General features: G+C 44.6%; 1 protein-coding gene and 1 long non-coding RNA gene across 3 annotated transcripts in view; one reads left to right on the forward strand and one right to left on the reverse strand.

The window, feature by feature from the left end:
* The window catches only part of PARD3B (par-3 family cell polarity regulator beta), a 579,832-nt gene that overhangs the window by 298,181 nt on the left and 268,590 nt on the right, over positions 1 to 13,061 (reverse strand). The window contains exon 16 of one of the 2 annotated variants that reach the window (XM_083472433.1): positions 8,821 to 8,865. The exons of the other annotated variant lie outside the window; for it this stretch is intronic. Coding sequence (XP_083328559.1) covers positions 8,821 to 8,865 — 45 coding nt within the window. The remainder of the gene's footprint in view (positions 1 to 8,820; positions 8,866 to 13,061) is intronic. 2 annotated transcript variants of the gene reach the window in all.
* The window catches only part of LOC310693554, a 278,269-nt gene that overhangs the window by 94,725 nt on the left and 170,483 nt on the right, over positions 1 to 13,061 (forward strand). The window lies entirely within an intron of this gene.

A 13,061-nucleotide genomic window follows, 5' to 3' on the forward strand; every position in this document is an offset into this window, starting at 1 on the left:
CCATTCTTGGACAGGGCTAGGATGGCGGGAAGAAAAGATAATTCCCTCAGTAGAATTACAGATCTGGCTTAAGACACTTAACTATTGGCTTCACCTAAACTCAAATCCCCTTGGTCTAATATCCCTAGTGCTGTAAGATTGTCACAAGAGCACCTGGACTAAAATTGTCTATCAAAAACTTTACTCTTCTGGTTTATCACCACAACAGCTACTCACTTTGGGTCTTAGTAAAGCAAACAGTCTAATTTGTCAGCGCCTAAATGATATAAAGCGTCAGAACAACTTGGCCACAATAAGGAAATTTTGCCCTTGGTATGACTATTTTCCACCTACTCATTTCGACTCTCTGGCACCCTATCTGCATAACCTAGCAATTCTAAAATATAGGCATGCTTTTACTCTCGCAATATTGAACGTATTGCCCTCGGTGGTACTTGAGGGACGATTCCAACAGATTCAACACGAAAAACGCTTATGTCCCTGTGGAGATGGCAGTACCAAATTGGTGGCGCAAGCCCTTCTCGCTTGCACTCTTTATAAAGACTTGAGGAATGAGATTATGACCCTTCTTTTATTGTCCATTCCGGGTCGCCCAACCACTGCCACCGTGCCCTTTCTCTTGGCAGATCAAGATGAGCAGGTGACAGCAAAGGTTGCAAGGTTTTTAGCTGGGGCAATCAGAATAAGAACCACTATTTGACTCTTGATTCAAAACCGTAAAATGTATTTTATATAATTGATTTTTTATTTCTATTCTTTGTATATCGTACTGTTGTATTATTGCTATGGCTGATGGCTGATCATAGAATCATAGAATCATAGAGTTGGAAGAGACCACAAGGGCCATCGAGTCCAACCCCCTGCCAAGCAGGAAACACCATCAGAGCACTCCTGACATATGGTTGTCAAGCCTCTGCTTAAAAACCTCCAAAGTAGGAGACTCCACCACACTCCTTGGCAGCAAATTCCACTGTCGAACAGCTCTTACTGTCAGGAAGTTCTTCCTAATGTTTAGGTGGAATCTTCTTTCTTGTAGTTTGGATCCATTGCTCCGTGTCCGCTTCTCTGGAGCAGCAGAAAACAACCTTTCTCCCTCCTCTATATGACATCCTTTTATATATTTGAACATGGCTATCATATCACCCCTTAACCTCCTCTTCTCCAGGCTAAACATGCCCAGCTCCCTTAGCCGTTCCTCATAAGGCATCGTTTCCAGGCCTTTGACCATTTTGGTTACCCTCCTCTGGACACGTTCCAGTTTGTCAGTGTCCTTCTTGAACTGTGGTGCCCAGAACTGGACACAGTACTCCAGGTGAGGTCTGACCAGAGCAGAATACAGTGGCACTATTACTTCACTTGATCTAGATGCTATACTCCTATTGATGCGGCCCAGAATTGCATTGGCTTTTTTAGCTGCCGCGTCACACTGTTGGCTCATGTCAAGTTTGTGGTCAACCAAGACTCCTAGATCCTTTTCACTGATGCAAATAAAGATTCATTCATTCATAATGGCAGTGAACCACCAACACCATCACCTTCCAACAGTCAGAGGTGATCAGAGATACGGTCCAAGAACATCTGGAGGACACCAGGTTGGGGACGTTTGACTTAGACATTGACTCCAGTCCTTCCTTTTCTCACTTCCTGGTAGACTCTATTCCCTATCAGATTCAATGCACACGAAAAGTTGGGAAGAAAGTCCAACACTGTCGCATTTTATTTCAAAAGCGGGTGATTATTTAGAAGGAAGCTGAAAGGGAGAACTAAATGGGCTAACTTTCTCCAAGGCACTTGGGAAGCTATTTTAAATCATTATGATAGAAGCTCAGCTAGAATGTATATCAACAGATTAGGAAATGTACTAAAAAAAAAAATCAAGATGATGCCAGCGTGATTAATGAACAGAGGCAAGGAAGCTATAAAAAGCAGAAAGGCTGACTTCAGAAAATGGAAGCCTTCCCCAATTGAGAATAGAGAGAGCACAAACTCTGCCAAAACTCTGTATGTTGATGATAGGAGTACAAAAAAATAAAGAATTTGGAGACACATAGTGCTAAAAACAGAGGGACAGAGGGACACAGGTGGTGCTGTGGGTTAAACCGCAGAGCCTAGGACTTGCTGATTAGAAGGTCGGCGGTTCGAATCCCCGCGACGGGGTGAGCTCCCGTTGCTCGGTCCCTGCTCCTGCCAACCTAGCAGTCTGAAAGCACGTCAAAGTGCAAGTAGATAAATAGGTACCGCTCTGGCGGGAAGGTAAATGGCGTTTCCGTGCGCTGCTCTGGTTCACCAGAACCTTTGTCATGCTGGCCACATGACCCGGAAGCTGTACGCCGGCTTCCTCGGCCACCCCCATCGTTCAGCCCGGACACTGAGATCCAGCGCCAAGGGCCTTCTGGTGGTTCCCTCATTGCGAGAAGTGAGGCTACAGGGAACCAGAGAGAGGGCCTTCTCGGTAGTGGCGCCCGTCCTGTGGAACGCCTTCCCATCAGATGTCAAAGAGATAAATAATTACCTGACATTCAGAAGACATCTTAAGGCAGCCCTGTTCAGGGAAGTTTTTAATATGTAACGCTGTACTGTTTTTAACACTGATTGGGAGCCGCCCAGAGTGGCTGGGGAAACTCAGCCAGATGGGCGGGGTATAAATAATAAATAATAATAATAATAATTATTATTATTATTATTATTATAAAGCGAGATGAGCGCCGCAACCCCAGAGTCGGTCACGACTGGACCTAATGGTCAGGGGTCCCTTTACCTTCATTGCTAAAAGCATTAAGACCAACAGGAAGAAATCTTTAGAATATATCAGGGGAAAGCTGGACAGGATGGTGGTTCGATCGTTAGATGACAAAGGAGTGAAAAGAGTTCTAAAGGATGAGAGGGATATTTCAGAGTATCCAAATTAATTATTTGTGTCTGACTTCATTAGGGAAGATGTAGAAAAGATACCGTGCTTGAACTGGTATCACGCCAGTTGTCAGAAACAGCGGAGGGCAGGAAGAGTGCTAAGGGTTTCCCACAAACATCTGGCTGGCCATTGTGGCCACTGGACGCTGGACAAGATGGTTACCAGGATTTTATTATCGTCTGAATTTAACAGGAGAATGAAGTCCAATAATGTTGGCAAGAGTTGAAGTTTCTTGAAAATTAACAAGTCTCGAGGTCCAGTTTGCACAGGCGCAATAGTTCTTAAAGGAAAATGTAAAAGAAGCAGCTGATTGTCTAACAAAATATGCAACTTGTTGCAAAAGTCCGTCTCCATACCAAGGAATTGGAAAGTAGACAACCTAAAGATGGGATTTAGGAGGGGATCCGAGCAATCATTGTCCAGTTAGCTAAGCTTCAGTTCTGGATAAAGTGAGAGGAAGCATTAAGGCTAGAATTATTAAGTGTACAGAAAACTAACAAAAGCTTAAGAATGAAAGATGCCTTGGAAAAGATGTTCTATACAGTGGTACCTCGGGTTACATATGCTTCAGGTTACATACGCTTCAGGTTACAGACTCCGCTAACCCAGAAATAGTGCTTCAGGTTAAGAACTTTGCTTCAGGATAAGAACAGAAATTGTGCTCCGGCGGTGCAGCGGCAGCAGGAGGCCCCATTAGCTAAAGTGGTGCTTCAGGTTAAGAACAGTTTCAGGTTAAGAACGGACCTCCAGAACGAATTAAGTACTTAACCTGAGGTACCACTGCATAGCTTTCATAAACCATTTTTTCTTCCCCAACTGAGAGTCCTGAAAGAAGAGCTCATCATAAATTAAGGTTCCAAGTATGTGAACAATCATCTACTGCAGAACACAAATTAAGGGAAGTAAGCAATACCTGAACTTGACAAATGGATCACAAGTAATGCTAAACCATGGTTTACCAATACAAGGATGAACCACAGCTAGACTTGGGAACATGTGCTCATTCCTTCCCCACGTTGCATGGTCACATGAAGAGAAGATTGGAAACTCCCACAGTTAACACTACAACCAAACCCTAAAATGTGGCAAATCTTATCTATGGTTATTAAAACTAAGGTAAACATAAGGACCCCAGTCCAGTCAAAGGTGGGGTTGCAGCGCTCATCTCGCTTTCAGGCCGAGGGAGCCAGTGTTTGTTCACAAACAGCTTTCTGGGTCATGTGGCCAGCAGGACTAAACCGCTTCTGGTGCAATGGGACACCGTGATGAGTGCCAGAGCGCATGGAAACGCCATATACCTTCCTGCCACTAAGACAGCTTAGGGAAGTAAGGTTCTGCTAATCATAATCTGTGAGATCCACCACAATTTGTCCAGTTAACTGTGGTTAGCTCATGAGTTACATCCAACTTTACACTCCTGAGAATTCAACTTTTTCTGGTGTTCATGCAACGGATGTTCAGGACAACACCATCAGACTCTCTAAAAGAACAAACATCCAGGAAAAAAGGAACATAATTTGGCAACCAGTGTGGTCTTAGGAAGTGGAAAAGATCACTGTGTTAACCTGCTGGAATGTGGAGCCTTTCCGACACGCGTTAGTCCTTTTGATGGGAGCTATTGGTTTAAAATCTCAATATACATGTGTTTTAGAAAATTAAAATAGAAAATAGCAAAGGTTTCTTTCTTTTGGTCCACTTTGCTAATTAATATGTCAAAGCTCGTAAAGGAGGACTCATCAGCTTTTCTCCAGTACTGTATCATTTTAAAGAGCTGTGTCAGCAGAGACCTTAGCAGACAGTCGATACATATTAAGAGAGTCGCAAGCATTAAATCAAAAGGAAAAAGGAAAAGAAAGAAAGAGGGAGCCATATGAAAAATGAAAATAAAGCAAATAGCTGTGAGGCTAATGGAATACCATTTGTGACTTTGCATAAACGAGGGGAAAGGGCGGCATTTGCCCAACATAAACAATAACCTGTACATAAATCCTTCTTACCAATTCCATTATAAGTACTACAACACACAACAGTTAGTTGCACATTTGTAACAGCTCAAATTAAGAGACGCACCTCGTGAGTTTTTGTGGCAAATACACTACAGCACTAACCACCCATGTAAACGCAGCTTGCTGGAATATGGTATTTTGCAGCAATTGTGGCTCAGTAACCTTGCCACCATCCCAACATTACACCACATACTCCAAAGGGCTTATTACTTTTCCACTTTGCCTCCCACACCCTTGAAAGTATTGTCTAGAAATGTTGCAGATTGGACAGGGGGAAATATTCACCTCCAGGTTTCTTCTTCGGCTTGCTCCCCCCATTTAAGACTCACTGCTTCCAGTTCACTGTGGGTTCAGTAGTAAACTGTCTAGCCAGATGAAAGCAACTAGGAATTATTATTAGGAATTATTTGCATCAGGCGGCTGCTTTGGGGAAGATGAGAGTGCTGTGCCATTCCACTCTCCTCCATTCAACCTAGTCTTTCTGAGATCTTTGTGAATGGTAAGAACTGGTGCCTAAGTTGGCTTCTTTGCCTCTTCTTTCTCACCCCTTTTTCCTGTTGTGTCATCTTAGGCCTCTAGGCAAGAACTGTATTTGTGCTGTTTGTTGGTTAAAACTTAAATTAACATTGAATGTTGGGTCTTCCTGTTTATATCAACACAACAGCAGCGCCAATGCAAATTAAAATAACCTCAGGATGGAAGGGGGAAATGGTGGGGGAGGAGGGAGGAGTAGGTCAGCACTCAAAGATTTGGCCATATAGGTATGCTATATAGGTTGGACAGCTAAAAAGCAGAGACATCACCTTGCCAACAAAGGTCCATATAGTTAAAGCTATGGTTTCCCCCAGTACTGATGTATGGAGGTGAGAGCTGGACCATAAAGAAGGCTGATCGCCAAAGAATTGATGCTTTTGAATTATGGTGCTGGAGGAGACTCTTGAGAGTCCCATGGACTGCAAGAAGATCAAACCGATCCATTCTGAAGGAAATCAGCCCTGAGTGCTCACTGGAAGGACAGATCCTGAAGCTGAGGCTCCAATACTTTGGCCACCTCATGAGAAGAGAAGACTCCCTGGAAAAGACCCCGATGTTGGGAAAGATGGAGGGCACAAGGATAAGGGGACAACAGAGGGTGAGATGGTTGGACAGTGTTCTCGAAGCTACAAACATGAGTCTGACCAAACTGCGGGAGGCAGTGGAAGACAGGAGTGCCTGGCGTGCTCTGGTCCATGGGGTCACGAAGAATCGGGCACAACTAAACAACTAAACAACAACAAAGCTAAAATCTGCAATCCACAATATACAGCTAGTTCACGCATACTGAGTAAGGACCTGCCGAGTCTACACTCATGGGTTGTCAAGATGGTGTTTACTTTTCTAATGCTGAAAAAAATGACACGTTTGACAACCAATAGGGCATGCCTAAATCACTGCCTGTAGATTTTTGTTCTGTTTCCAGGAACAAGGGAATACAGACAGTGGTCTCTGTCCAAAAGAAAAACAACAACATGGCAGTACCACACTATGTATGTACCTGCCTGCAACAGTGCATTGCCAGCAGTTGGAGGAGGAATACATTCTCTCTCCCTCCCCCCCCAATAATCTCTGCTCTGTGGAGTGCAATCTCAAATACAGGGCAGAGGCTTTAAGCGAAGAGAGCACCGCTTTCCGTTGGCTATAGTTCCATTGGCTATAGCAGTTTCCCAAACTAGGATCTCCAGCAGTTTCTGAACTACAGCTCTCATGGTCCCTAGCTGGCAGGACCAGTGGGTCAGTCCAAACACAGCTAAAGACCCAAGTTGGAAAACCCTGGGCTATTGTATTCGTTTCGGTAGTAAAAGTAGATTCTGTAGATTCGTTTCAGTAAGTAAAGTAGATTCTGTAATATATGGGGGGGGGGCAATTTAAAAGCATTGTGGATTACATTTAGAAACTAATATATGTTTCAGTTGTAAATACTGCCACTGGGAGGTGTCTGGTAATCAGTGGCATAGCGTGGGGGGTGCAGGGGGGACCGGGCGCAACATCTGGGGGTTAGGGTTAGGGGGCACAAATCCACGGGTTAGGGGGTGCAAATTACTTGCCTTGCCCCGGGTGCTGACAACCCACGCTACGCCACTGCTGGTAATCCATGTCGTTCTTAAAAGGAATGCATTTGTTTTCCATTTCTATAAAAGTACGTTCCCCCCTCCCCAATGTGTGGCCAGCAATTCTGGGTTATGTCAAGTTGCTATTTCTTCTCATGGGTGTAAGGGCCAAATTTTTGTGGACAGCCTTGAGCTACTACATGCCAGGAGAAACTGGTAGAGACAGTAAGAATTTTATCATAAAAATGTGGATATGTTTGGAACCGAGGGTTGTCAACCCCATCAATAGTTTTAGTGAGATTATGTACAACAAGAAGCAGGAACAGCAGCACCCCAGAGCTGTGCATGTATGGATATATAAATAAAGAGGAGATAGAAGGCCCATCACAAAACATCATAAAACCCACAGCTGGTCCAAGAAGACCAGCTGTAATCTGATGGCTGTTTTTCAGAAACCCAGAGTTGTTGTCTTTCTAATTTGCTCTTGACACTTAAGGATAGGGAAAAAACCACCCACCCACACTTGGAGCTTGAAATGGTAGATTCTTGATTTTCTGAGCAACTCTTTGCCAACTTTTATGTCTGCAGTGGGATTTGTTCCAATGTGGACTGACAGGAAGGGCTTGCATTTATCGTTGGCAAACTTAAGGCAGCTGCAATATTTGCAAGCCTCCTTCTGCGTAATAACAGGGCACACCTTTCCAAATGATGAGTCACTTCTTGGAAACTTTCTTGTCTTCTCCTCAGTGAAGAGAAAACAGAAATTTCAGGTGCAAGGAAAACAGAAGGTACCAGCTGAGAGAGAACCTCAGTTTCAAATAAATAAGAAAACCTCTTTAGTATGCAGGTGACGGAAAGCATTGGTGGAGATGTGAAAGGGTGGAAGACAAGAAACATTAAAGGGGTATTGGCTGAGGAAATATGAGCAGCTTAATGTCAAAAAGGCTGAATAGAAATCTCATGCATTTCCTAGAATTATTCACTATTTGTATATACTTTAATTTGGGGTGGGGGTCATTTTTAGGGCATATGAATGTGATAACACTGAAGCCTATCTTTTTCTAATGCTTGCAAAATCTTTTTAACTTATTCAAAATGCCTCATACCCTTTTCCAGCAGGACATAGCTTCTGAAAATAAGTAGAAAAGGTACCAAAATATTTCTCTCTGACATTCGGTTTGAGGAAGTTAAGTAATTTTCTAAACTTGCATGGGAGAACTTAAAAATGATTCTTAGCTTGTGAGCTTCTTGCCTGATGCAATCAAGAGTAACTCGCACCGTGGGAAAGCTTCCAGTATGAAGAAGGGATATATTTATTGTCCCTCCCAGACCCCATGTTGCAGGACCAGTTTGAATCCGATAGATAGTAAATACTTTGGAACAGAAAAGTAAGGGGAGTTGAGGAAAAAATATGGACTTTAATATTTTTCTCTGCATGATCCATGGATTCACATAAACAAGTGCATTCAGGCCAACACAAATTATGAAGTAAGAAGTTTTCATTCAATTCACATTCCAAGATCTCCTGAAAGAACTTGCAGTTCCATTCAGTAAACAAGAAGACACACTTTTAAAAACCCCACACAACTCTACATTTCTATTTCGTGTGCTATCATAATCAAGACAGCAAAAGTAGGGTGTCCCAGAGGCATTCCACAATATATGAAGGGAGAAGATCCAAAACTCAGAACTAATACAAAACCTTTCAAATACTTTCCCTGGGCCTGAATAGAGCAGCATTTAAAGCAAATTTAGTTTGTGTGAACTAGACAAGAACTCCGTGCAGCATAGTCAAGTCAAACCAAGAATCTCTTACCTAGTTTATGTTCAGTCAACAAGCAAACATTGCTTTCATCTGGCACTGAAGAAAATGGAGGGAAAAGACAAACAGTTAACAGATATTGTCATGAATCAAACATTTATTTAACATATACACAGTTTTCCACCAGTACTTAATCCTTTCTTAGCAAAACTTGTTAAGGTCCTGTTTTTGGTGCCCAAAACATGTATAAAAAATATTTCCTAGAAGCCAATGGAAGGTCTGTACCATTTATGTCATAGAAACGCCAAAGGAGTATACAAATTCATCATATGTTATAATCTACAAAAAGATACACACAGGTCTTTTTCACAGATTGGGGAAGCATACAGTGTTCAGTGTGCAAGAGTCTGCACTTGACTGATCCTGACACAAGTCCTTAGCCATACATATTTGATACGAATGATTGCTAAACTTCCCATTTTGAAACCTACACACCATCCAGATGTTTGAAGCTCACAGCTGACTTGTATGTTGACGCAGACCCACCATTTTGCCCCACATTTAACTTTCCCAATAAGTCCACTGTCTCTGAGCAGAACACTTAAATCTAGAGAAGTGCTAATTGTTCATAGTTCTCTTACCCAAGCTTCCTAGCTTACATCACAACTAATTCATGTATGTCCTTTCAAAGGATTGCATGAATGAACTAGTCACCACTATTTACAACATTATTTTTATTTCTCAGGGAGGGAAACTATTGGATGCTAAGAGGCTCACTCCACACCCATTTGGGTTTAAGGTTATGATATTATTATCATATGATATAATATAAATGGATGCCCTGACAAATGGGCATGTTTTTCAAGTGGTTTGGCCTTACAAAGCAGATGATTGTTAATTGTTTATAAAACATAGTTGGTTCAGGGAGGCCTGAGTGTCTCACTTCCTGCGCCAAAACTCAACAGCACATGCTCTTATTGGAAAGCATGGAAGTGATCAACCTTTTAAACAGTACCGATTGGAAAGCATGGAAGTGATCAACCTTTTAAACAGTACCGATTCAGCAGCATGAAAGCAGCTAATTCAGCCCAAGAGCTCTCACGAGGCAAAGGGTTGGTGGGGAAGATCCCGATCTAAGGCCAAGGGCCATGACTCAAGGATCAGCAACGAGGAGTTCAAGACTGCAGTGGAGAGGAGAGGTTTTTCTAAAAAGTTTGCACCCAACAAGTTTAAAGCCAAGGAAGAATGAATGCGACCCTTACTCGTAGTAAACTCACTCTTTCTGCAGAAATATATAGGCTGCTAACAGATGCTATGTGGAGTTTGGATTTGATATCCCGCTTTATCACTACCCGAAAGAGTCTCAGAGTCGCTAACATTCTCCTTTCCCTTCCTCCCCCACAACAAACACTCTGTGAGGTGAGTGGGGCTGAGAGACTTCAGAGAAGCGTGACTGGCCCAAGGTCACCCAGCAGCTGCATGTGGAGGAGCGGAGGCGCGAACCCAGTTCACCAAATTACAAGTCCACTGAGCGCGGGAGAGAACCACACCAGACCAGACCAGGCAGCAGCAAGAAGAAGCTGGCAGCGGCGGCAAGTTAGGGGTTAGGGGGCGCAAATTACTTGCCTTGCCCCGGGTGCTGACAACCCATGCTACGCCGCTGCCAGCAGCTGCATGTGGAGGAGCAGAGACGTGAACCCGGTTCACCAGATTACGAGTCTCACACTCTTAACCACTACACCACACTGGCTATAAACTGCTAACAGATGCTATGTCTAGGTGGACATGTCTCATCGCTTCTCTGGAAGTGCTGCCTTGCCTGGGCAGAGAGTGCTGGACCCAATTCCCAGGGGTGGGGCCAACCACCTGCAGGGGCGGGGCGAGCCGGGGCAGGATGCTCTGTGGGGCCTCCAAGGAGTCTGCCTGCCTCCTCCCACTCAGCCGCCCTACAACTGGGGTGGGGGGAGGCAGTGAGCGGACCACTTGAGCAGCGCGGAGCCTGCGTGCACTCAAGCAACCACGTCTCTCCCAGGAGAGACGCGTGGCTCGGGCGCGCTGCAGGCTCCGCGGTGAGTGCAGCCAGGCATTTTGTCACCCCCCTCAGTGGTGGCACCCGGGGTGGCCCGCCCCCACTGTACCCCGCTCCCTCTGCCCCTGCCAACTCCCCCTCTGAATCTTGGTGCGTCCCTCCAGGCTGAAGCCCAGTGCTCTCCCTAGACTCCAACAGTGTTCTCTCCCTCACCGGGGGGGGGGGGAGAAAGTAGGATTTCTGCCTCAATACAGTGGTACCTCAGGTTACATACGCTTCAGGTTACATACTCCGCTAACCCAGAAATAGTGCTTCAGGTTAAGAACTTTGCTTCAGGATGAGAACAGAAATCGTGCTCCGGCGGCGCAGCAGCAGCAGGAGGCCCCATTAGCTAAAGTGGTGCTTCAGGTTAAGGACAGTTTCAGGTTAAGAACGGACCTCCGGAACGAATTAAGTACTTAACCCGAGGTACCACTGTACTAGAGCCAGATATGTTCAAAGGGAAGGAAGGGCTAAGAGAAACTAAGCTTAGATGAGCTGTAATATAAACAGATTTAGACAAGCTACGGCACAATGAAAAATAACTAGCACCCCCTCTAAAAACCTCCTTGAAAAAGTCACAAGTATTCTATCTGCAGAAAGCTGAACCGAAACCATCTAAAAAGCAGATTAATCAGTCAAGGTCCTGTTTCCAAATACAAACACTTCTTGCATGCTTTTAAGGATCTAAATAAATTACTTTCCCTGATCTGAACATATTTGCAGGCAGGGGAAAAATCAGATGCTAGCTCTCCAGATGGATATTATCCTTACACAGCCCTTTCAGCATAATAAAGATATAGCACCATCAATTAATTTTAAGTCAATGATTGTGCCAATAACATGACTCCAGCAGCTCTTATTTATCCACCGCAGCCTTTCCTCATTTAGGGATGGCTGCATATTACTCACAGAAAACATGTCAAATTCTGGCTCGAAACCATCCTTTTACATAATTTTTTTAAGCTGTTTTGTTTTTGAGTGGGAACTCTTTTTAGCGTAAGTGGACATTCTTCATCTCTAATGTAATGGACTGACTTTACAGTTATACATTAAAAGTAAGTATTTATAAACCTAGGATAACTTCCAAACTGCGCTGCAATCATCTTTAAATACTTAAGAAATAGATTTCAATATTAAATGTGGGAAACAATGAGGAACGGAAGTTTATTTAGCCTATTCTCAAAAAATCAAGCTAGCCGCGGTAAAAAGAAAGGAACAATGCGTTTATACTATGTGTGCGCGCCAGTTTGTAAGACTCTCCAAGATACTTCTAAGATACTTCTATGCAGCTGACAGTATATTCAGAAACGTACTATTACTTCTGCATTACTCGGTTAAAGAAAACACTTATCAGTGCTTGGGCACAGACCGGTTCTATACATTAAAGGCCTGAATCAGATGTCATGCTAAATTATGAACTAGAGCAAGAACGTCATATGCTTATCTTTCACCTCTCGTCCTCTTCCACGCATGGAATGAGACTGAAAGCTTCTGTCCCCTGCTTAGAACTAGAGTCAGGGCCATCTTTAGCATACGCACCACCAGGGTGCCCAGCGCCCCCAAATTTAGTTTAGCCCCCAAATTAACTTCTATTATGCTTATGGGAGGGGACGCGGGTGGTGCTGTGGGTTAAACCACAGAGCCTAGGACTTGCCGATCAGAAGGTCGGTGGTTCAAATCCCCATGACAGGGTGAGCTCCTGTTGCTCGGTCCCAGCTCCTGCCAACCTAGCAATTCGAAAGCATGTCAAAGTGCAAGTAGATAAATAGGTACCGCTCTGGCGGGAAGGTAAACGGCGTTTCCGTGCGCTGCTCTGGTTCGCCAGAAGCGGCTTAGTCATGCTGGCCACATGACCCGGAAGCTGTATGCCGGCTCCCTCGGCCAATAAAGCGAGATGAGCGTCCAACCCCAGAGTCGGCCACGACTGGACCTAATGGTCAGGGGTCCCTTTACCTTTATGCCTTATCTCTCGTTTACGAAAGAAGGGAGGAAAAAGAAACAAAAGTGTCCTGCTGCGGGCAGGCTCCAGGAGGCGTCGGCGAGGCTCCTGCACCCAGGACCAGCCAGCAGGCAGGACGGCAGGCAGCAGCAACAGCAGCAGCGCGGCCAGAGCTCCCCTCTGAGCCTCCCCATCCATGCCGAGCTGCAGGCAGGTCCGGCGTGGCGGCATGGCAATCTGAGCCAGCGGGCACCTGAGAGGTGTGTACAGAGCTCAAGGGGGTGG

This window comes from Podarcis liolepis (assembly GCF_965112155.1).
Source record: "Podarcis liolepis genome assembly, chromosome: 1".
Lineage (NCBI taxonomy): Eukaryota > Metazoa > Chordata > Lepidosauria > Squamata > Lacertidae > Podarcis > Podarcis liolepis.